This window comes from Polypterus senegalus, chromosome 3 (assembly GCF_016835505.1).
Source record: "Polypterus senegalus isolate Bchr_013 chromosome 3, ASM1683550v1, whole genome shotgun sequence".
NCBI classification, from domain to species: domain Eukaryota; kingdom Metazoa; phylum Chordata; class Cladistia; order Polypteriformes; family Polypteridae; genus Polypterus; species Polypterus senegalus.
In genome coordinates, this window is record NC_053156.1 from 304,779,070 (window position 1) to 304,803,116 (window position 24,047).

At 48.6% G+C, this 24,047-nt stretch overlaps 1 protein-coding gene across 1 annotated transcript in view; it reads right to left on the reverse strand.

The window, feature by feature from the left end:
* Window positions 1-1,115: 1,115 nt before the first annotated feature.
* Window positions 1,116-24,047, reverse strand: part of babam2 (BRISC and BRCA1 A complex member 2) — a 306,288-nt gene continuing 283,356 nt past the window's right edge. Inside the window, exons 8-12 of the mRNA XM_039749544.1 lie at window positions 20,054-20,153; window positions 12,824-12,894; window positions 9,533-9,615; window positions 4,305-4,458; window positions 1,116-1,372 (exon numbers count right to left, since the gene is read on the reverse strand). Coding sequence (XP_039605478.1) covers window positions 1,309-1,372; window positions 4,305-4,458; window positions 9,533-9,615; window positions 12,824-12,894; window positions 20,054-20,153 — 472 coding nt within the window. The 3' untranslated portion in view covers window positions 1,116-1,308. The remainder of the gene's footprint in view (window positions 1,373-4,304; window positions 4,459-9,532; window positions 9,616-12,823; window positions 12,895-20,053; window positions 20,154-24,047) is intronic.

A 24,047-nucleotide genomic window follows, 5' to 3' on the forward strand; every position in this document is an offset into this window, starting at 1 on the left:
TTCCTAATAATTTCGTGTTTGGCCCGTGACATTTTTTCCCCTGCGTTTTGCACATTGCATGGAGGAGGCGGGGCCAGGTCACACGGCGGTGGTGGACCCGCCCCCTGTGCCGTGACCCCGCCCCCTGTCATGGCGGCTCTCCTCCAGTGCTTTGGGGTTTGCGCTCCTTTGCTCTTGGATTGTGTCCTGGGCCTGCTGGTGTTCTTGGTGTGTCTGTGTTTCATTTCTCTTTTGAGCGTTCTTAATAACTCTTTAAATGTTGATATACTTTGGTATTTGGGGGGTCAGAAGGTTTCCTTTGCGTCTCCTCTTGACTTTAAAGCCGCTAGGCCGGTTTGTTGTGAGAGGATCAAAGCTCAGCTGGCGAGGGTATCCTCCTCGGCTTTGACTTTCCCTTTGGTTGCCCTTTTTGATCCTTTGACCCTTTTTTGTCCCCCCAAGTTTACCCACCAGTTTGCTGTCGAGACCACCCGATGGAAAGAATGAGTACAGTGGGCCGAGCCGATGACTTTAAGGTAAGTTTATGAAGAATGCGGGGTCACCATTGGGGTCTCATTAAGAGCAAACATCAGGAAGAGAAGCAGAGCCTCGTGGTGACCACATAGTGTGGTGCGCAGGAGGACTTTAGAGACCCTAAATGGACCCTAAAAGGCTGAATAGACTGGACTGGCGAGCTCTGGTGGGCCTGTGTCATGACGATTGTGACTGGGGGTCCTTGTCCCACTTCTTTTGTTTGATGTCACTAACAGTCACTGGGCTGTGAATGTGTGCTCAGTGGAAGTGACCGATCATTGAGCTGGCACTGGAGGACTGGCACTGCCACCAGACCCTGGGACTTCCTGTCCTGCTTTTTCCGCCATTAATCTCCATTTCCCGAGTGTTGGCCCCGTTCTGAAGACCCTCGCCCGGCTCTTTCTCAATTCCTTTTGCTGCCTCCTCATCATCGGCCATCGCTCTAGTCCGAGTGTCACCTGTGAATGTGACAAGTTTACTGACTACACTGGAATTGTCTTCGTTAAGGTAACGGCTCAGCTCACCCACCTTGCCCGGTCACGGAGGCGGGCAGCAGTCCTGTCGTTTTTTGTTACGCCCAGCGTGATGAGAGAGGAGACATCTTTACATTTCCAGATTTTATTGGAGCAGATCAGCAGCCGGCCATTAAAACCAAACAACGAGGTCTCTGTGTGAGCCCCCCAAGGCCGTATGTCGCCCCTCGGTGCACATCGTTCTGTTTCGACAGAACACACACGCACTCACACACACACACACACTCCTCCGTCGGCTCAATCCCTCTGACGCCGCACTCGACTACAGCTTTCCGTTGGCGAACGCTCCCTCTTGGAATTGAGGAATGAAGGTTTTGAAAAATGCCCTGAAGAAAAACAAAAAAAAAAGGCAGAAAGTCACAAAAGATTAGGACAGGAGAACGACGAGGCTGAAGGAGCCAGCGTGCCAACGCCCACGAAACTCGCAGCACTGCCAACACGTTCTGGAAAATTCTACACCTGACCTCAGCCACGCATCCCACAAGGCCGAGCGGCAGGTACACAAACCCTCACTGGGACCCCCAAAGAAGCACAACACGACAGGCAGAAGGGCCCGTCCCTTACAAGAATGGCAACCTGATGCCACCAAGACAAGGAGGGGGCAACGCCATGAGGAGGGACAAAGAGAAGGGATCCCCTCACGGCTTTGACATGCATGCATTGCGGTGGTCCAAACGGATCTTCAAATTCACCTGAGACCTCAGGGTTGGCCGCAGTGCCCACCACTGCCAGCAGAGACGGCTCATCACAACTTCTCAGTGAAGGAACCCAAGAGATCAGCTGCTCTCTTAACTCTGCGGGATCAAAAATTCAAAATGTGCGGAAGAAGACCACAGGACAAGGTGACCACCTGAAACTGAGGGGGACGGAAAACACTTGCAAAGCGGGTCACCAAGTCATGAAGGGACTTAAAAGAGACTGGGCAGGGTCAAAGGAGGGTACAGGCAGCTAAGAAGTGCCCGATGGGGTGACAGTCCAGAAATCTGGAGGGTGAGGGCCGTCAGGTAAAAGTGGCTTTGACAGAAACTGCCATCCACGGTACACGGCCAGCAGGAAACTGAGACCCGACAAGGCCAAGACGGTCACACAGAACGGCCATCGAATGCCAGCGTGTGGGCACCAGTCCAACGGGGTCATGTGGACAGAGACCCCAGACCGCTACATGTCTCAAGGTCCGAGCTGACGTCATCAGTAGGTACCCGTCCAAGGAGGTTGTGGGCAGAACTGAGATTTATAAACCTGGTGGGGTCTGAGTCAGGGTCATTGGGCAGATGGTGCCAAGTATGACTCAGGTTCAGAGCAGAGGTCAGCTGACACAGATCTCAAAATGGCGCAGGCCCCCCCGACAGGGTAACAGTCCAAGAGGGCCACACAGAATGGCACAGTTATGTCTGGAGGTCAGATACCAGAGTGTAAGTGCCAGTCTAAGGAGGTGATGTAGAATGGGTGGAAACCATCAGACCAAAGGGCAAAGATATCTGGTGGGGTTACAGTCAAGGGCACAAATGGTGCCAGGGGAGAGGGCAAGACAATAGTAAGATATTGGTAGGCAGTCAGAAGAAAACCGACGTCTGTCAACGTCTGAAATGAGGGAGTCAGGCAGATGGGGACAAGAGGTGGGCAAGAAAAAGAGTGTCAGTGGCAAGGTCACTGGGCGGGAGGGAACTGGCTGATGAGACAGCAGTACCACCCAGAATGGCACAGTTATGTCTTCAAGAGCAGAGCAGAGGTCAGCACAGGGCACACCGGGGTGCTGTTATCAGGTGAAGGTCAAAAATTGAGGCAGATGGGCAGAAACCATCAGAGAGCAGGGCACGGGTATGTGACAGGGCAGAGACGGGGTCCAATGCCAGCCAAGGTCAGCATGGAGGTTCATGGGCTGAGACCTCAGACACACGCAAGGGTAACAGCCTTAGATTGTCAAATAAAATGGCCCAGTGGTGTCTGGAGGTCATCGGACTCCAGTATGTTGGTACCAAACCAGGGTCTGAGCGGGTACAAATAAGGTACATGGACAGAAACCATAAGGGCAAAGGTTACGGGGTCAGAGTTAGGGTCATTAGACAAATGGGGCCAAACATCACTCGGGGTGGACACAGACCTCAAACCGAGGGGTGCAAATATCTGGCAGGTGACCGACACGGTCAGTCTGTGACGGCCAGTCAGTCGGTCAGTGGCTGAGACGAGACACAGAAGAGTACGGTGGTCGGGTGCCAAAGGGTTAGGGTCTCCAGATCAGGGTCGGGGTCACTGGGCAGGGCACGGCAGACCCCCTAAGGCAGACAGTCCATGAAAGCCACCCAGTATGGTCAGAGCTGAGGTCAGCGCATGCTGGGGGTGCGGGTACCAGACAGGGCCGCGTGGAAGAACCAGAATGGAGGCTGCTGGGTACAAAACCTTAGAAATAAAAGTACCAATAGCTGAAAAGGGTCAGAGTCAAGACCCTCAGACCAAAAGAAGCAAGTACTGGACACTGTTACAGAGTTTACGGTGGACGGTGCCTGTCAGGGTCTGAGCCAAGGTGGTCAGCCAGAAGGGCACCGGACGTCCACTCTGTCATTTGACAGAACTCAAGGTCAGAGTGACCGAGACGGCCACACAGAACGGCGAGGTCATCAGATATCGACATGAGGGATGTGTGTGTGGTGACCATGCGATGGGCTGGCCCCCCGTCCAGGGACTGAGGTGGGCTCCAACTTATCGCCGTGACCTTCCTGTGGATAAGCGGTTTTACAAAATGGAAGGACAGGACGAGATACATGACAGGGTCAGGGTGACGGTCATTGGATATAAAGGTGCAAATGTCTAACGGCACAGGGGGTCAATGTCACCGACGTCTCCCATTGTCACGGGGTGGTGACCTCATACAGAAGGGCAGAGACACCCAACAGGACGTCAGACCAAGGCAGGCATACAGAATTAAGGCTGCTGGCTTTAGGCCTCTGGCAGAGGGTCCGAGTTCAGGACACTGGCAGGCGTCAAGGTCAGGGCCAGATTAGTCAAACTTGGGCACGGTGGTATGGTCAGAGTCAAGATGGCTGGACACAGGTGATCAGATGTGACAGGGTGGGGGCTCATCAGAGGCACTGGGCAGAAAGGGGCAGGCGTGTCAGGCTGGCAGCCCATTGGGCACTGCCAACAAGCTGTGATGACACCACCTCAGTGAGCGTTGTGCTTCCTTTGGGGTCCTTCAGAGAACTTCTAGATAGAAACTGGCAGCAAGCAGAGAACAAAACACAAAGCAGATGTGACTCTTACTTGGCTCTCTTGGCCATCTCGTTGCCATCCCAGCGTGGGCTGTAGGGGTAGGACTTCTGCACCTGGGAGTAGGGCTGCCCGCTGTTGGTGAAGTGGTAGACGGACTGGAAGGTGAGCATGGGCTGATCTCGTGGAAAATACAGCGGCAAATCAACTGTGGAAAAAAAACACAAGAAAACGGGGTGAGGGACCACCTGAGACCACCGCGAGCTGTCATCTCATCCTGAGCCAGCCTGGAGGAGCTGCCCAAATCCATCAGGTGGCAGAAGGAACCGCCCCTGGCTGTGGCAGTGCCATGTAACGGCAGACTCCCTGAACAACAGGCCGGGCACCCAGCAGCCTGCCAGTGATGTCTCTGGGTGATAAGCGCTGATGTCAGCGGGACGGGCCGCGCCCACGGTGCTGCAATTCAGTTCCACCCTGGCAGCGCCCAGCCACTCTCTTCTGCTCACAAAGACAGAGAGGCGACTATTAAAGGGCGCACGTATACCCAGGCTGACTGAGGCCAACGTGACACGCGATCAGAGTGCAAGTATGAGGACAGAAGGCCGGGGAGGGTGGGGTGGGGTTGGGTGGGATTGGGGGGTCCTCCTTCATGTGCAGTAAGCAAAGCAGAAACTTCCGGGGTGTTCTGAGCGGCCGTCCCTGAATGGCCTGGCAGCGGTAAACAGGAGTGGCGTCCCCGCTTCACTCAACAAGAGCTACGAAAGAGCAGCCAGCTGAGCGCGGAGCTGGCAGACGAGACGCCGCGGGCCGAGTGCGGACAGGCGATGACAGGCTAATCACTCAAAAGCGCGCTGTCGCCGTTCCCATTTCGCAACGATGCCCCCGAGCAAACATCCCATTAGGCAGTGAAAGCTGCCGTTTTATTCGCGAGAGGCTCCGTGTGGAATCTGCGCGATCGACTTTGGGAGCCCTCCTGTCACATGACGTTCAGAGACAGGAATGTCTGAGCAGGAGGAGGAGAAGAAGAAGAAAAAAAACGAATGCGTCTGAGGGAGGGCCGGAGCCACAAAACATGGGGGGCTCGCATGTAAGAACGTCTTGTTTTTGGCAGTCGAGGTGGAGACGGGGTGGCACGTGACCAGCAGGCCCATAAAAAACCAAAGCGAGAGTCTTGGAGGGGCTCCTGCGTTCTGCGCTTCTTCACCCGTTGAATCAGGCAGGCATGTTTATACCCAAAAGGCTGGTAAAGCGGCCCACCTATCCGTCACAATTAGCCCCGCTGGCCTGCTGGACAGTGCAGAGCCGGGACGCTGCTCTCTAAATCACGCAGCCCGCTGCCACAGTCGCTACACCTGCTCGCTGCCACCACCACCCACCATGACCCAGGCCTGCCCCGCATCAGTAGATGGCACACGGTTTAGCGACATGGTGCCATCTGCTTTACTGCTGGCCACTTGTCTTTTATCTCATGGCTTTTCAGTCGGACGTCAGCGTGGGTTTGCTGATCTCACAAATGGCAAAACGTTAAGAACGAGTCAAGCGGGTGGTGAAGAATCAAAGCAAACCAAAATCAATATGGCGGAGCCAGCAGTCAAGCGACTTCTGCTTTCGGCGGAGAGGGCACAGAGGCCAACATGCAGCGATCTGCCACTGAACAGGTGACACAGTTGTCACTAGAGTCGGATATTGAAGGTTTATTAATGACTAACTACACCAGTAATGACTTTAAAAGTGAAGAAAGTGACGGAGAAGATTCAGATAGGGAGCTACCCGCTGTGCCCACCGAGTCCGAGGGGGAATCACATAGACTTCAAAACCCGATTCATTCTCCGTCACTGCATTCGAATCTTCACAAAATGTGGGTCTGAAGAACGTCCCCCAAATCGATGCCAAGTGACAGCAGACCACTGGAGTTAACGGTCAATTCCTGCTCGATATGCGACCTGAGTGAGCAGGAAGATTACGTGAAAGGAGAAGAAAACGCCAGTCACCATCACGAAGCCAAGACAGCGCTCGAGTGGCTCGAGTGGCCCAGACCTGAAAGTGGCACAGACCTCGAGAGGATTGCCAGGAAGAATGGCATGAAGTGCCCAGATGTAGGTGTGCCAAACTTGTAGAGACTTCCCCCAAAGCTGGACTTGCTGCCAAAGGCAATTCTACAAAGCAGTGAATGAAGGGACTGAGTGCTTCTAGGAAGGAGAGATTTCAGTCTCATCTCAAATTCATTTTCAAATCCTCCTGAAAATCTTTTCACTTTGTCGTTGTGGGTTACTGAGTGCAGGCCGATGGTGTCCGTCTAAAAATGAAATCCACAACACAAGAGAGTGTGTCGAAAGTGAAGGGGCCGCCGTACTTTATGAATCCACTGGACACCCCCCTCTGTTTGTGACGTCACGCTACTTAATGCTCGTTATGATCGCCTCTTCTGCAGCCTGACGACGAGGCCACCAAATCCTGGTGAGAGATGTCCCCGATACGCTGGATCTCAACTGTTCCAGTATTTGTTGTCGTGATTGGCTGCTTAGTGACCTGCGGGTAGCAAAGCCCCTGAATCCATGGGTGCCCTTTAGGGACAGGGTGAGGGTTAGGGTGAGGGGCAGAACCCAGGCTGAGTTATTTGTTACTCCACTCCTGTTCTTGCCACGCGCTGCTCCATCTTTTCCTTAATAATTCCTTCCATTACTTTTTCGGTGATGCACGTTAATCATACTGGCCTGCAGTCACTTGAGTTAGCTCGATCTCCTTTCTCCTACTTACTAGCTTCGTCTTTATGGATTTCAACAAATAAGTGCCAGGGGTTTACAGACACTCAGGCACTCGAGTATAAAGGTCACAAAGCAGACTTTACCTTCAAAACTAAACCTCAAACGTTGACAGCAACCCCGGCCTCCAAATCTGAGAAGCGGCCCAAAAGACATCAAGCGGCGACGCCGGCACATATTTGTCGTGAACTGCGAGTCCCCAAAGCACCATAACTCCCAAAAAGCACTTCCAGAAATTCCCACTAGAGAGGGAAATCACTGTCAAACCCTGGCTAGTAATAAGGGCAATTGCCGAATCTTTATAGAATAAAAGATTTATTCTTAACTCAGCGTTCTGTAACAAAGGCAAGCTTCATAGAGCACAAAAGGCAGAAAGGAGTTGTGCAGCAAAGCCAATCCAAGGTGAACAAACTCGCGGTCCAGTAATCCAAGGCATCACGACTGTGCGTCTGGGGACCACCAGTATGGGGGCGCTAATGCTAATATTATTTCCTCCTTCCTCCTCCACAGCCAAGAAAAGATGCCCAAAAAGGACAACTGACCCCGCCCCAGTCTGGCATCCAGAGAAAGTCCCGCCCCTTTTGGCCTCCTGGAAGGTGGCATCCCGATACCCGACCGACACTTGTGAGGGACACAGCTCCTCAACACTTGCCTTTGCGAGTTAAGCTGCACATTTTTTTTACATTTTTCTTTTATGTTGACATTAAAAGGGGTTACCCAGGTGATACCCCCTCCACCACCAACCTTTCCTTGGCATCTCAGGTTGTCTGCTTTACTGGCCACCATCACCAAAATCAGAGAGAAGGCACAAGAACTGACCAACACCTGAGTGCATTCATAATGAAGCACCAGGAACTCTGGGAGGCTCCCCGGAGGGTGGGGGGGCAGAACCTGGCAGTGATTGGCAGGTGGCCCGCCTCTTTGGGGCACCACTCACAAAACACAGGGAACGCAACACAGCCTTAGCTACAGATACATAAAGTGTAAAGAAAATGGTGCAACAATGAGATAGATAGATAGATAGATAATGTGAAAGGCGCTATATAATAGATAGATAGATAGATAGATAGATAGATAGATAGATAATGTGAAAGGCGCTATATAATAGATAGATAGATAGATAGATAGATAGATAGATATACTTTATAAATTCTCATACTCCAGCAGCAGCATACTGATAAAGGACAATATTAAATTAGAGAGTGATAAAAACGCAATGCAAGTTAAAAAATCCAAGGTGGAGAGTGCCAGGCAGGTATAACAGACAATAACTTTGTATAATGTTAACGTTTACCCCCCGAGTCACATAGTGTGGGGTCTCCTCAGTCTGTCGCTGAAGCTGCTCCTCTGTCTGGAGATGATCCTCTTCAGTTGATTCTCCATGATTGACAGGAGTCTGCTCAGCGCCCGTCACTCTGCCACGGATGTCAAACTGTCCAGCTCCGTGCCTACAATAGAGCCTGCCTTCCTCACCAGTTTGTCTTTCATCTTTATGCTGCCTCCCCAGCACACCCCCGTGTAGAAGAGGGCGCTCATCACAACCGTCTGATAGAACATCTGCAGCATCTTATTGCAGATGTTGAAGGACGCCAGTCTTCTAATGAAGTTTAGTCGGCTCTGTCCTCTCTTGCACAGATCATCGGTATTGGCAGTCCAGTCCAGTTTATCATCCAGCTGCACTCCCAGATATTTATAGGTCTTCTCCCTCTGCACAGTCACCTCTGATGATCACGGGGTCCATGAGGGGCCTGGTCCTCCTAAAATCCACACCAGCTCCTTGGTCTTGCTGGTGTTCAGGTGTAGGTGGTTTGAGTCGCACCATTTAACAAAACACATTCTCAAAAATAAATACTGTGACAATCGAGAGTGACATCATGGGTGACATTGGTTACCCAGTTTTGGTGGCCCTGTGTGATCTGCAGCCTCACTGACTGGAGTGGACCCCCATCCTCAGGTTGTCTCCTGCTGTGACCGGCGGTGGGCTCAGAGATGTCCTTTAGCACACCACTGCTGTGATTGGGGGGTGCAGTGTGGCTCGAGCTTATCTGATGCAGAGCCTACCGGAGGGTGCGCTGATTTCGGGGTCTCATGCTTTAAAAGCCCACTCACAGCACAGAGAACCAAATGTCAGGCCGAGAGCTAACGGCTTTTTGCATATTGAATGTCATAAACGGCAGTCGATTTCCAAAGTCACGCTGACCTGTCATTAAAGTTGAAGAAATGCAGAAGTGTCACTTATTATCTTGTGGGCAGATGTTAACGGACATTTGGCAGCTGTGCTTGTCAAGCTCTTAAAATAAAGCGGGTGCTTCTGCCTTCTTCACTTGTGCCCGATGGCCGCTCAATTACACGGTGACCACCATGTCAGAAATAAGTCTACTGCTGACGCCCTCGTCACCGTGCGGGGATTCACTGGGGCTCCTTACTCTACAAACCCACCCAAAGTTGTAAGTTTTACACCCAGGAGTGTTTAAAACAGCAACCAAAAGATGGCAGCCGGGCTGCCTCCTCCATACTTACTGTGCACCAGGAAGCAGAAATCCTTCCAGACGAGCAGCAGGGTGAGTTTGGTGAAGCCTTCAGCGTCGTACTCAACGACACCCCTGCAAATGAAGGACATGGAGCACTCAGGACCAGTCTAGAGAGTTTCTTTACAGTGGTACAAATACATTCCATAATGACACGACACGGACATCGCAAAGCTTCAGAACGGCTTGGCGCTCTCATGTCACCTTACAGCTCAACTTCCAACTGCCAGGTGACCCTTTTAGGACATCTTCCCCAATTCAACTGCCAAAGTGGCATCCATACTCTGACAAAAGTCCTACCAAACTGCCCCTCGCCAACAAAACGCCATCCACTTTCTTCTATCTGACAGAACGCTGGCCACCTTCCCGACTCCAACCTCTGCTGGAATCTCCCAGCCCCGTTCGCATTTTTGGTATGAAAATTCTTATGGGCACAAATGGAGGAGACAGGGGACAATGCTGTTAGGAGGGGCGGGGCCTGACAGACAGAGCGAGAGAGAGACGGAGACAACTGTCTGATGGGGCGGGTCCTGAGACAAATGGGTGGGGCCTGAGAAAGGGAGAGAGTGATGTGTTAGGAGGGGCAGACAGTGAGAGTTATAGAAAAACAGAGAGAGAAGCCATCAAAAGGGGTGTGGCATTTAAGAAATTCTGTCTGGAGGGGTGGGGCCTGAAAGAGGAAAAAAGACTGAAGGGGTGTGGCTTGAGGGACACAGATAAGCTGTCAGGCAGTGTGGACTGAAACAGAGATGGACACTATCAGGAGGGGTGGGGCCTGGGAGAGAGACAGAAAAATGGACTGAAGGGGTGTGGCTTGAGAGAGATCTGTCTGAAGGGGCGGGACTTGAGAGAAAGGATCTGTCTGAAGTAATGGGACCTAAAAGACACAGAAATGCTGTCAAGAGGGGCGTGGCCTGAAAAAGAGAAAAACTGTCTGAAGGGGTGGGGTTTGAGTGAGTGCAACTGTTGGGGGGGTGGGGCTTGAGACAAATTATGCCAGGAGGGGTCCGGTCTGAGAGACAGAGAGAGAACTGTCTGATGGGGCGGGTTCTGAGACAAATGGGTGGGGCCTGAGAAAGGAAGAGAGTGATGTGTCAGGTGGGGCAGGGGCTGAGAGTGATAGAAAAAGAGAGAGAGAAGCCATGAAAAGGGGCGTGGTGTTTAAGAAATGTTGCCTGGAGGGGTGGGGCCTGAGAGAGAGAAAAAATGGACTGAAGGGGTGTGGCCTGAGGGACATAGATAAGCTGCCAGGCAGTATGGACTGAAACAGAGATGGACACTATCAGGAGGGGCGTGGCCTGAGAAAGAGAAAACCGTATGGAGGGGTGGGGCTTGAGACAAATTATGCCAGGAGGGGTGGGGCCTGAGGGGTCAAAGGATGTATCAGAAGAGGCAGAGATTGAGAGCGATAAGGACAGCAAGAGAGAAGCTGTCAAGAGGGATGGAGCTTGAGAGTAGAAAAGGATGAAAGATGGGTTGGGAAATCCTGAGAAACCCTGCAGTGTGTGTGTGTGTGAGATCCTCAAGCATTTAATGAGCAGCGCTCACAAGACCTGCTTCTCTGCTTAAATCCATTGATCTTAATTCTGTGGCCACTAGCAAATCTTGGGGACGACCCCAGGTTGGACCGTCTCACGGAGTTGGTGAAGTGAGTGCAGATGGCGCTGCCTCTTGAACCCGAGGCAGCAGTTTGACGCAGAGCTGTCAGCATAGGACACGACACAGAAAAGACTTTGAAGATCAGTGCAGCAGCAACAATGTGTTGGAGGAGAGCCGAGGAAGGAGACGACCGCCAGCAAGACCTGCCAACATATCGTCACACAGGACAACCACCAGAGGACAGGATTAAAAATACCTCGGCATCAAACACTTGGCACCAAAGGCTGAAATGCAACAGAATATTCATCAGCTTCCACATTTTGTTCAGTAGCCGAGGTGCTCAATCGTACGGCACAGAAGTAAATAAAATATCAAAAAACAAAATATCAGCCGATGGCTTATTGCAAAGGACTCGGCCTACAAGCCTCGATGCACAACTGAACACCTGAGCAAAGGGGAGAACACGGCGGGTTCAAGAGACGACTCGGAGGCGGACACAAAGGAAACTCCACCAACTCCAGATAAGAAAGGGCATCAAGCGTATCATTGAAACATTGGCTTAGGACGACCACGTTGAGTTTGCTATAAATATTTTAAAAATGAGGCCCTTAAGGCAGCGACACCGCTGATCTACGCCCTCCTGCATTAAGAGGGTGGGGCAGCTGTCAAAGAACCCGCCCAACTTGCTGCTACCGGCCAATCATTAGCACAGAGATATGCATCTGTCAGTCTTCACTTGTGCGACACATTCTCCCTTTGGGTTTGTGTGGGCGGGGCTACATGGCAGACAGCCAATCACATGACCTCCTGTATGCTCCCATGTGCTGCACTATCACGTCATTTACGTTTTTGCTGCCTTTATGATCTTTAACATTAAATGTATCTGCTCACTGCATGTGTTTGCTTATCTGTGATCTAAAACCTGATTGAGATGCACTTTCTTTATTGAAATACTAGAAATGCCCGGACCCCCGTTACAGAAAGGTGGTGCACATGCCTGTCACGAATCACAGCACCCTGGGTCACTTCACCGAGGCTGCTGCAATGTCCTTCACTGCCATCCAGTGTCACTGTAGCTCTTCCCCTGACGGATATGCTGCGTGCTTGAGGGGACCCGAATCCCAACAACGTGGCAGAGGAATTCCACCTCTCCAACTCTTTCATACACGACCACTTTCTCCTGCTTCTCCTGTCAGCCATGATGGGCGTCCACGTCACTCCTTCACATTAGAAGAACGTCAACCATGGCGCAGGTCCGCATCACTGCACGCTGTGAGAAGGACCCGAAGTCCAGTTTCATGGCTGTGGTGGGCTGCACGTTCAGTTCATCATGGATATCGACTGAAGCCGAAGACAAGTCTCCAAGCCCAAGAGTGCGAGTTTGAATGTGACAGACAGACCACCCTTAGACTTTTATAGGTATCGACATCACCATAAATTTGAAAATAGAAGCTACTTAACAAATGCCGTCGTTTCAACACTTTAAAATGGATGCTAAGTGTCGATCCTACATGAAGTAAGGCATTCAAAACACCATAAGGAGCAGGGACACAGCAAGCAGAGATCAAACAGTGCGATTGGCCGTCTAAAATGAACTGCCGATTGATTGGCAGATGCGCCTTCTAGACCCCCAGTATGACACCCTAGTGGAGCAGACCCCCAATGTGTCCGGACGAGGACTCACATTCCAAAATGGCTCAGGAAGGCGGCGATGTACTCCCTCCTCTTGTGGTAGCCCTGGATGACGTACTGCACCTGGTAAAGGGGAGAGGAAGCACAAGAATGAGTCAAGAGGTGCTGTGGATTCTGCATGAGGTGGTCTTTGCTGGCTCCAGCACAGACCCCTGATATGAGAGATGCCAACAGGAATGGGCACCAGAACAAACTATGGAAAAGATGACAAGGCCAACACCCTGCTGAACTGGGGACCTGGCTGACCTCCCAGCAGACCACTTTAGCCTCACACAGACAGAGCTGTGAAAAAGTATTTGCACCCATCCTGATATCCTTTATTTTTGCCACAATGACCTTTAAACAAAATGTGAAAAGTCTGAATGAACGTAAGGCGAACCTCATGCGGGCTCTTCACCAGAAATGTGAGGACTGACTTGATGAGGTAGAAGGGCATAACAAACAACAAGAGTTGTGCCAAGTGGCATCAGTGCATAGAAATCTTGGAATGATGACGGAACTCTCTGGATGACACACGGCAAAATATGACTGGAGAACATCAGACAGACAAAGAAGCCATGGTGGTGCCCGAGTGATGCTGTGGGGGTGCTTCAGGAGACTTGCCATTATTGAAGATGCCATAAGTTGTTAACTTGACCACGAGATTCTTAAGAGGACCTGAAGCTGAAGTGTCGTTGGGTGACGCAGCAGGATGAGGAGTCGAAACTCAAAAGCGAGTCGATGACTGTGTGGCTCAGGAGTTTTGGAGTGGCCCAGTCAAAGGCCAGTGGCCAGTTCACAAACCTGCCAATGTGTCCGAATGAAATTAAAGAAGAGTGGGCTTAGTCAGCGATGGGAAAGACCACCATCATATGAGAAGAAGTGTTTAGTTGGGATTATTGCTGCTAAAGATACTGCAAACAAGTAGTGGAACTTTGGGGGGCAATTACTTTTTCACATTGGTAATGTTGGATTGTTGTACTCTGTGAATAAAGTATGATTTAAAAACGGGACTGTGTGCTCACTCTGATCCCCTTTCTCTCTGAAAGAGTCACAAGCGGCAGTGGCCGAGACTGGAGGGTCTGTGCAGGCAGGCTTACGAGAGAGTGGCACATAGAGATAACACAGGAGACATCTTGGGAGAAGACACATAAGGAGAGGTGACTTGCTCATGGCCATACAGTGGTGTCAGCAGTGGGATCTGAAATCAATTGGAAGTAGATTTATAGGTCTGATGCCGGAGCTTTTGGACTATCAGACAGAATGCCACGTTACATTGCACACCATGCCCACCATGACGTATAGTGGAGGCAGCACTGGGGCTGTGGGGATGCTTTTCTGCAGCAGGCCCATAGAAGACTTGTGAGGAGAAAAGGAAAGCAGCAAAATATGAGGAAATGCTGAAGGAAAGTCTGACGCCATCTGAAAGAAACTTGGGAGAAGACAATGAGGCCAGGCAGAAAGCCAAAGCCATCAGAAACAACAACGTGGCCGAGTTAAGAGCCCAGATGGAGAATTGGTGGCTGGACTTGGAAATGGCTGTTCGCTGCAATCACGGTGACACCTGGCAGAGTCTGAACAGTTGGGCAAAGAAGAGGAAGAAGAAGAAAATGGCAGAGCTGACAGACAGAGAGAGATGGCTGCCCACCAACTACTCTGTTGATCTTTTGTATCATTTCTGCGTCTGTCCCTAATGTTACAGGACCATCATTGCACACCTCTGTATGTGAATCCGTTCGAGCCGTGTGAGGTGCTTCTGTCCTTTCTTCCAGACGTCTTTCCTCCTGTAGACCTCAGACTCTGTAATTCAGGATGAGGTCCCAGTTTCCTATGAGTGTAAGCCTTTGACTCTGATTTCCAGGAGAAGACCCTCTGTCTTGTGGTGTACGTCTCTGGTTCTGACTTCTTGGGTTATGCAGACCTCCAGGATGAGGCTTTGTTTTGTGTGATCCAGCAGACCTCTGGTGCTTACCGATAAGGTCCTTTCTGGTGGGTTCCTCCAGTTCTGTGTTTTAGGACAAGGCCCTTAACTTTAGGGTTAGGTTTCTAGGCTTAGGGTTAACCTTAGGGTTGTGGTGGAGGTCGGCCCCTCCAAGTCCTCCGGCTCTCTGGAGGTTTTGTCTGCTGCCCATGAGGTGGTTCTGCATCCGCTTCCTTCACTTTAATTCAACGTTGTGTAACAAGACAATGCAACATCTACCATAGCTTGAATACTTTTTTATATAGTAGGCCCTGTATGGACACCGCGTGCCGAGTTGTCCCCTTATTTCTTTACTGTGTGACACTGGAACAGAAGCTCGACTTGACCTAAAAGATGCAAATGGCCTCCTTCAAACCAAGGCTCCCACCTGCCTGATGAGGACCATTAGAGGACGCCTTGTTAAAACGCCCGACACAAACAAGTGTTCACTCTGTCCGCTCCTTAATATTTGACATTATATGACAGTAACAAAATGGCCCATAATTACAATATATTCATGTATAACGAGACTGTATAGCATAATTATGGGATATTATGTCCTAATAGATACCTCGTAATTACAAGCTATCATCACATGCCAGTGCGAGGCAATTGTACGCCGTAATTACGGGACAGCCCATAATAAGGAGACGTCTCGTGACTACAGTGCTGTTACCCAAGGGCGGTGACACTGAGCCTGGTGACAGAATTTCACTCGACTACGGCACATAGCTGGCTGATCACCTCAAACTGATGGGATGTCATCTGTGACTTGGGGGATGCGATACGATGGAGAAGATCTTTAAAGTGTAACGATGTGATGCCACCTCATGATTATAGAACATCACCAACAGCTCGATGCCACCTCATAATGATGCCACAGGCCATTATAAAAGTAAAGTGAGACATCGATACACTTAGTGAGCAAATTATTAGGAACATCAGCCAATCAGGAGGCAGCAGCAGAATGCATCACAGGAGCTTCAGTGGACGTTCACATCACAGACCAAGACGTGATGGCCGTCACTTGGACCGTGGCCTGATTGTTGGTGCCAGGCGGGCTGGTTTGAGTATTTGTGTAGCTGCTGATCTCCTGAGGTTTTCACGCTCAACAGTTGCTCGAGTTTACTCAGGATGGTGCGAGTGGCAGTTCTGTGGACAGAAGTGAACCATTGATGACAGAACCCAGAGGATGACGGCCAAATGACACAAAGGCTACCGTGACTCAGACGGCCACTCAATGCAACTACTAAGGAGGTACTAAGGGAGTTGGAAATCGCAGAAGGAGAAGAGCTGCGCCGATTAAACAGGCTGAAATCACACAAATCACCAGGACCAGATCATCTTTACACTCGAGTTCTTCAGGTGGCCAGTGAGTTCAGATATAAACCTTTGTCACATATTTTTAGGAAGTCACTGTGCACTGGAGAGATTCCGAAGGACTGGAAAATGGCAAATATCATCCTGTTATATAAAAAGGGTGACAGGGCAGATCAGAGCAACTAGAGGACAGTAAGCTGAACATGAAACGTCACAGGAAAATTAATGGAAGGAATTATTAAGGAGAAGATTGAGCAACGCAAGGCAAGGACAGGAGATATTAGGAACAGTCAGCGTGAAGGGACATTCGGGCGCATCATCAGGCTCAATTCCTTGGCCCGTGTACCCTTTAAATCTGCTGTTATATATATATATATATATATATATATATATATATATATATATATATATATATATATATATATATATATATATATATATATATATCTATCTATACTAATAAAAGGCAAAGCCCTCACTCACTCACTCACTCACTGACTCATCACTAATTCTCCAACTTCCCGTGTGGGTGGAAGGCTGAAATTTGGCAGGTTCATTCCTTACAGCTTCCTTACAAAAGTTGGGCAGGTTTTATATCGAAATTCTACGCGTAATGGTCATAACTGGAAGCAGTTTTTCTCCATTTACTGTAATGGAGATGAGCTTCAACGCCGTGGGGCGGAGTTTCGTGTGACATCATCACGCCTCCCACGTAATCACGCAGTACATAGAAAACCAGGAAGACCTCAAAAAGCGCTGAAGAAAACATGCATTATATAATTGAGAAGGCAGCGAAACAATAAGAAGCGGCGAGTGACATATACAACCATGTTCATGAGTTCTGCTACTTTGGAAACAAAGCACGATGTAAACCTACACTTTAAATTAAGTTCATAGACAGGCTGCCGCTGGCGTTTGTAATTTAGTGCCTGCCCATATAAGGCCGTCCGTCAGCGGCAATCCAATAGCAAACTGCCACGGGTAAATATTCACGGGTGAAGGACTGTGCTTATGGAGAGGAAGATGAGATGGTCAGGGTGGTGTTTGACACAAACTCAGCGAAACTGCGAGAGAAAGTTTTAAGTGCCAGGACTAAGGTAACATTAAATACAGCCATGGACATAGCACGAGATGGCACCAGCACAGCTGGGAACCTTCGATGCATGTACACCGAGCGGCTCACGTGAACTGGCGCGTGCACAGATAAAAGCAACAGTTCCAAAGAGCGCTGAACAAAAACCGAATTACACAATTGAAAAGGCAGCAAAAAATATGAAGCGTCTGATAAGCATATTCATAAATCCAACTACTGCGGAAACAAAGCACACGTTGGAAAAAGTCAATGTCCCGCTAAAGGAAGACAGTGTAAAAAAAACCCGTGCATGCAGTGTGTCAGGTCTCAGATAAAGAAGACGACGAGCTGTTTATTGATGCAGTAAGAAACGAATCGATGAATGAAACCTGTCATCTTTACAACGATTGACAAACACGGAATGTAACTTGAACACAACACATCCTACAAATACAACCTGATTGAAAGAAATAATGATAATCAAATCCTTGATGACAGCAACACTCAGTAACACTCACAAAACAAATACTGTATATTGACAGTCATGTTACGTTATTTTTAAAATGTTCCCTTTTCTTTTTCTAGCTTTTTTAACACACTACTTCTCCGCTGCGATACGCGGGTATATATATATGTATATATATATAACCCGATCTACATACTCGAATAATGGATACTTTATTTGCCATCAATGATTGTTTTGGTAAAGCCATACTCAGTGTATTCATTAGATGAGCGGTAAAAAAGTAAGAGCGAGGGGAGGATGACTTATTGAGGCATGCAGGCTGTAGTCTTGCGTCAACTCTATCTGAATTGCGCGATCACATTTGAAAAATATATCTTTTCAAGTTCTATTTAGTCCATATGTGTCAAACTCAAGGGCAGGGCCACATCCGCCCGCGTGTAATTATATCCGGCCCGAGATCATTTTATATACTGTATTATTGTTATTAAAGCCCGGTATATGAAGCGCTGGTAACACAATAAACTACAGATCCCATAATGCAGCGCTTCAGCTGCCTTGCCAACACTTACGCGTTAATCAAGTCTACCTTATGATGCTGCAAGTTATTGTGAAGCTAGCTCACACGATGCTGAAGAGAAAAGTTGATTCTGAAAATAGAGCCTTTAAAACCGATGGGAGGCTGAGTATATGTTTACTGAACCCGTGTGTCTCATTTGTGGAGCTAATGTGGCTGTAATTACAGAATTTAATCTAAGACGGCACTATGAGACAAAACATCAGGGTAACCTGAAAGACCTGAATGCAATGCAGAAGATACAGAAAGCAGAAGAATTAAATAAGAATCTGACACTTCAGCGGACGTTTTACCGTGCACAATCACAAAGTGATTTCAATTGAAGCTGCTTTTATGGGAGACACAACCACTTGCCCCACTTTCCCTGTTGCCAAGTAATGTTAAACCAAGTCGTCACTACGGTGTTCCCAAATCCGCCCTTTGCTGATAAACTGGCGCACTGAGTTTGCACGGCGCTTTGGTGACTTTGAAGAACAAAAAGTCCGTCTACATGCGGCTCGAACCTTGTGCATGTTTGGTAGCACATATCTGTGTGAGAAGCTCTTCTCAGTGATAAAGACTAACAAAACAGCACACAGGAGTCGCCTCACTGATGAGCACCTGCAATCCATCCTGAGAATCTCCACAACACAGAACCTCACACCAAACAGAAACGAACCTGTGGCCAAAAAGATGCCAGGCGTCCAGCTCTAAAATGACATATGAGCAAAGACAACTGAATGATTTGATTTGTTATTGCTGAAAGGAACACATTTTATTTATATTTCTAGGTTTTGTTATGCAGCATGTTCATATTTGAATTTGTATAATTTTGACAGGATATATTTTTATGGAGAGCAAAATCTTTTGGGATATTTAAAATCTAAGTTTATTTTTATATATAAAATTACATAAGAGTAAAGAAATTTGAATGTTTGTTCTTTTAACGTTTACTTTATTTCTAACTTGTATAATTTAGACAGGATATATTTTTATGGAGAGCAAAATATTATAAGTTGTTTAAGGTTTGAGTTGATTTATTCAGGAATAATATTCCTGTCTGTTTTTACCATTCCTACCAAAGATATTTCTGTCGACTAAATAAAAATTCCTTCTATTTAAAATTTAAAAAGAACTTGAACAAATACGATAGTTCATAATATCCACGCAGACTTGCACGTAAGAGCGGGAGTCATCCGTTTTAACAAACAGCGTATTGCACTGATACGAAATAGCTGTGTGTGTATATATGTAGATATGTATGTATATGTATATATATGTTTATGTATGTGTGTGTGTGTGTGTGTGTGTGTGTGTGTGTGTATGTATGTATATATATATATATATATATATGTGTGTATATATGTGTGTGTATATATGTAGATATATATGTATGTATATATGTGTATATGTATAGATATGTATATATATATGTTTATGTGTGTGTGTGTAAATATATATATATGACAACAACACTCATCACTCACAACAGTGACAAAACAATAACATTGACAATCATGTTACGTTATTTTCAAAATGTTTCCTTTTCTTTTTCATTGCTTCTTTAACACACTACTTCTTACGCTGCGTATTGCTGGTATTTTGCTAGTATATATATATACGTTAAATATGCCAGTTAGCCAGTTTTGTTTTTGCTTTGAATTCTGGGGCTAATTCTTTATTAATTTTCTCAGTTAATGCCACTTGTGCCAACCCCTTGTTTAGGTGGGTACTTTTTGCGCGTGGGTATTACTGACTCAGTTACTTTTGTTTTGCCGTTGAATTCAGTCCACTTGGTGTCCCTTCATGCTGTCAGTGACGCCTGGTCTCCTTCTCTGAAGGCCGTCTCGTTCATTTCTCTTTTTTACTTACCTTATTGGTAAGCAGCTGGCACACCTGAGGCACGTAGTCGATCAGACAGCCACCGCCGGGGAAGGCCGGTATGTGCAGGGCTGATGGACCTCCAAGAGCACTGAAAAAAACAAACGAAGACAAAGTGACAAGTTAGAAAAGGCCACGAGCACCTCGTCACCAATGGGTTAGCTTGACATCATAAGAGCACCTCCATGAATGCCACCTGGCATATAGTGTCTTCCCAAAGCAAACACCACCTCAGCTCTTTCCAGGGATTACAGTGTGGACACTGGCAGGTCAAGCGGCCCGCCGCCATGAACCACAGAATGAACCGATGCCCACTGCCTTTAAGTTTACACCTCAGCAGAGTAGCCTGGCAGGGAGACAGAGTGCCCAAGTGCTGGCTAAAGCGGGCAGCAAACAGTAGGTGTGACAGAATGTAGCGTCTTGCAGTCAGCTGTGGTGAATTTTCATTTAGGTCTGCAGCAGCTGGACACCCTGAACTGGGGGGCAATCAAACAGAAGCCACTCAGGACAGCAGGTGTACCCCCCTTGGTTTGACAGCCTGTTTAGTGCCAGCAGTTACTGTGTGTTTTTCAAAACTGAACTGCGCCAGCTAAAGATGGACTCCCATGATTGGCAACTGCTCGTTTGTGTTTAGGAACCAACAGATGAGAGAAACGTATAAAAGCTCTGGGCAGCTGTGCTGAAAACCGAAGCTCACCTACGGACGGATGGATGGACGCCTGCCCTACCTAGACATGCCTCCCGAATCTCAAAGTGGACAAAGCTGGCGGCCGAGACCCCCACACCTGAACTGTGCTTTACCAGAGCATCCATTGAATCGCTATAATAAGCGCCGGCCGATGTTAAAAGAAGCTAAGCGTATTCTTTCTTTAGTGTTATTTTTTTATTTTCTTCATCTTGGAATTTCCGCCGTACCACCAGGTGACGACACGAGTGTCTTTCAGCTCTCTAACCAACAGGCGCCCCCTGCTGGAGTCACCATGAACAAATTCACTAGCGCTTATTTTCTCATGTGATGATGACACATCGATGTGAGCGGCATGACACGGTGACACTCGATCGAGGGGGGAGGTCCTCATGTGAAACTTCCGAGGGGTACGAGCCCAGCGAAACAGTGCTCACCGGGGCACTAAGACACACAACCGGTACTCACAGTTGGAAACTGAAAGAGCGCGGCTCAGAAAACAAACACGGGGAGGACGTGCAGCCGACGCCTGACAAGTAAAACCGCAGGCCGCGACTCTTCAAAGTCACACTATGAGCAGAACTCACAAATGGGGGGCGGAGTCCAAACTGCGATCAGAATCAGCGTGAAGATGAGCCGTCGCACACGCCACGTATTTACTGCTATTTACACACAGAGCTGTGACACGCAGTATGAATGGCCAATCATAGACTGCAATACGTAAAAGTTTCTCAGCATCTGTCTGTTCCATGAAGTTGCACTCTACCTGCATTTCTAGGCTCTCTTTGTTATGGTGGTCTCTTTGAAAGATGGTATAAAATAAATAACAGCAGACTAAGCTATGATGGAAGCCCCTTTCAGGTTCAGAGACTGCGTCTGTCACTTTCTGACAGGAAGTGCCTGATGCTCCGCCCCATGACCTCCCCTATTGCCTCCTGTTGACCCTTCCTGATCCCACCTCTCTATGCCTGATGCTCCGCCCACAGCCGCTCCTTTTGCCTCCTATCAACCCTCCCTCTCTGTGCCTGAGACTCTGCCCTCAGCTCATGTTACGTGAGTCTGAGGCTCCACCTCTTACCATCCTATCTGTATCTGAGACTCCACCCCTATTCCTTTAATTTGCCTGCTATTCACCCCTGGCTCCTCCTCCTCATTGTCTTAGGCTCTGAAGGACCGCCGTCCCTCCACCTATACATTGTGACACAGGCCATGGATCCTTCACTGGTTCACTGGCTGTCGTTTAAATAGAGTACATCATTGGGTTGGTTTTTGTTGTTCACCTTGGATTGCGGGTGGCACGGTGGCGCAGTGGTAGCGCTGCTGCCTTGCAGTTAGGAGACCCGGGTTCGCTTCTTGGGTTCTCTCCGTGTCTGCGTGGATTATCTCCCACAGTCCAAAGACATGCAGATCAGGTGCATTGGCGATCCTAAATTATCCCTAGTGTGTGCTTGGTGTGTGTGTATGTGTCTGCACTGCAGTGGGCTGGTGCCCTGCCCGGGATTTGTTCCTGCCTTGCGCTGGGATTGGCTCAAGCAGACCCTCGTGACCCTGTGTTAGGATATAGCGGGTTGGACAATGACTGACTGACCAAAACCATGAGCAAAACCTCATTGCTTATTGTGTTCCTGCATTTCTAAGCTCACTTTGTTATGGCGGTCATTTTGAAAGATGGTATAAAATAAATAACGACAGACTAAACTATGATAGAAGCCCCTTTCACATACAGAGATTGCGACTGCCATTTTCTGACAGGAGGTGCCTGAAGCTCCGCCCCATGACCTCTCCTTTTGCCTATTTTTGACCTCCCTTAGCTTGTGTTATCGGTGTCTGAGGCTCCAGCTCTTACCATCCCATCTGTATCTGAGACTCCACCCCTGACTCCTCCTCCTATCAGTGTCTCAGGCTCTGAAGGACCGCCCTCTGCCCATATATTGTGAGGCTAGCTGTAGATCCTTCACTGGCTCATTGGCTGCTGTTTAAACTGACTGCACCATTGGGTTGTCTTCTATTTGGATTCTGGATTTTTTTTTAGAGTGGGAGGAGCCTCAGCTAGCCAATGGTAACGAGCCTCTCACTGCACGCGGCTTGACGCAGGTGGGGTCTTTGATTCACTTAGCAGATTCACTCAGGTGTGACGCGCTGCTCACCGCGAGTGCCAATCACAAGTTGTACTAATCAAGGAGAGCAGACGGCACTGCAACTTATCATTTATTTGAACGAAGACCCCGTTGGGTTATGTAAAAATGGTGTTACTGCTTCTGTGGGTTTATTGCAACGTACACAACTTCAAAAAACGGAAGCCTCAAGCATGAGTGGCGACACTGACAGAAATAAGATAAAGACGTGAACTCGTAAAGAACAACAAAACATGAAACACACAAAGTCCCACTGACCCGTGTGATGATGGCAGTGCAGAAGGCGGCCATCTTTGAAAGATTTAAACTGAGGGTCACAACTTGGCGAGTCAAGAAAAGCCAAACTCTGGCAGCTGCCGGAAAGGCAGAAATTTGTTTTTTAAAGAGAAATCAAAAGACTTGAGGCAAAGCGAGTGCCAGGAGAGGCACAGCGGGAGGCGGGCAAAGCCAGAGGGGTACACCGAGACGAGTACAACGCCATGGGCGTCAAAAACAGGAGATCAAATACCAAGAGTATAATAAACCACCCACTCGGTATTTAGACAGACATCCACAAAGGTGGGCAATATGGGGGCAAATCAAAGACCAGGAAAGAAAACGAAAAAGAAACCAGAATTCTAACACCAGGTGCGTCTCGACTGGCATCAGGTCACTGCCAAGCCACCCACTGCCCAGCTATGAAGTGCTCAAGTTTAGAATGAAATGGACAAGCCACCATAGCACGGGCAGGACATGCAGGTGACGGTGACACACACACACACACACACACCCAGCAGGACTTGAACTGCACACCGAATGCCCAGCAGCACCACCTTTTGGCCAGGTATTGCAACTGCACTCATTGTGTTTTCTTGCACATCACATTTTTTCATCTGAATAAAAACCAAAGAGCCAGGTCATTAATGACTTCTGTAATGACAGCCATCAGCGGTGTGTCTGTCTCAGTGTCGACCTTGTCGAGAGGTTTACTTATCTTGGTAGTGACATTCATGTGACTCTTCCTATGAAGCCAGTAGATGGATTGGGAGAACATGGGGGGTCATGAGGTCACTGGAAAGGGGTGTGTGGCACAAAAGGACGAAGGTCCAAGTCTTTAGAGTCCTGGTGCTCCCTGTTTGTGAGACATGGACGCTATCAGTGACCTGAGACGAAGACTCGACTCCTT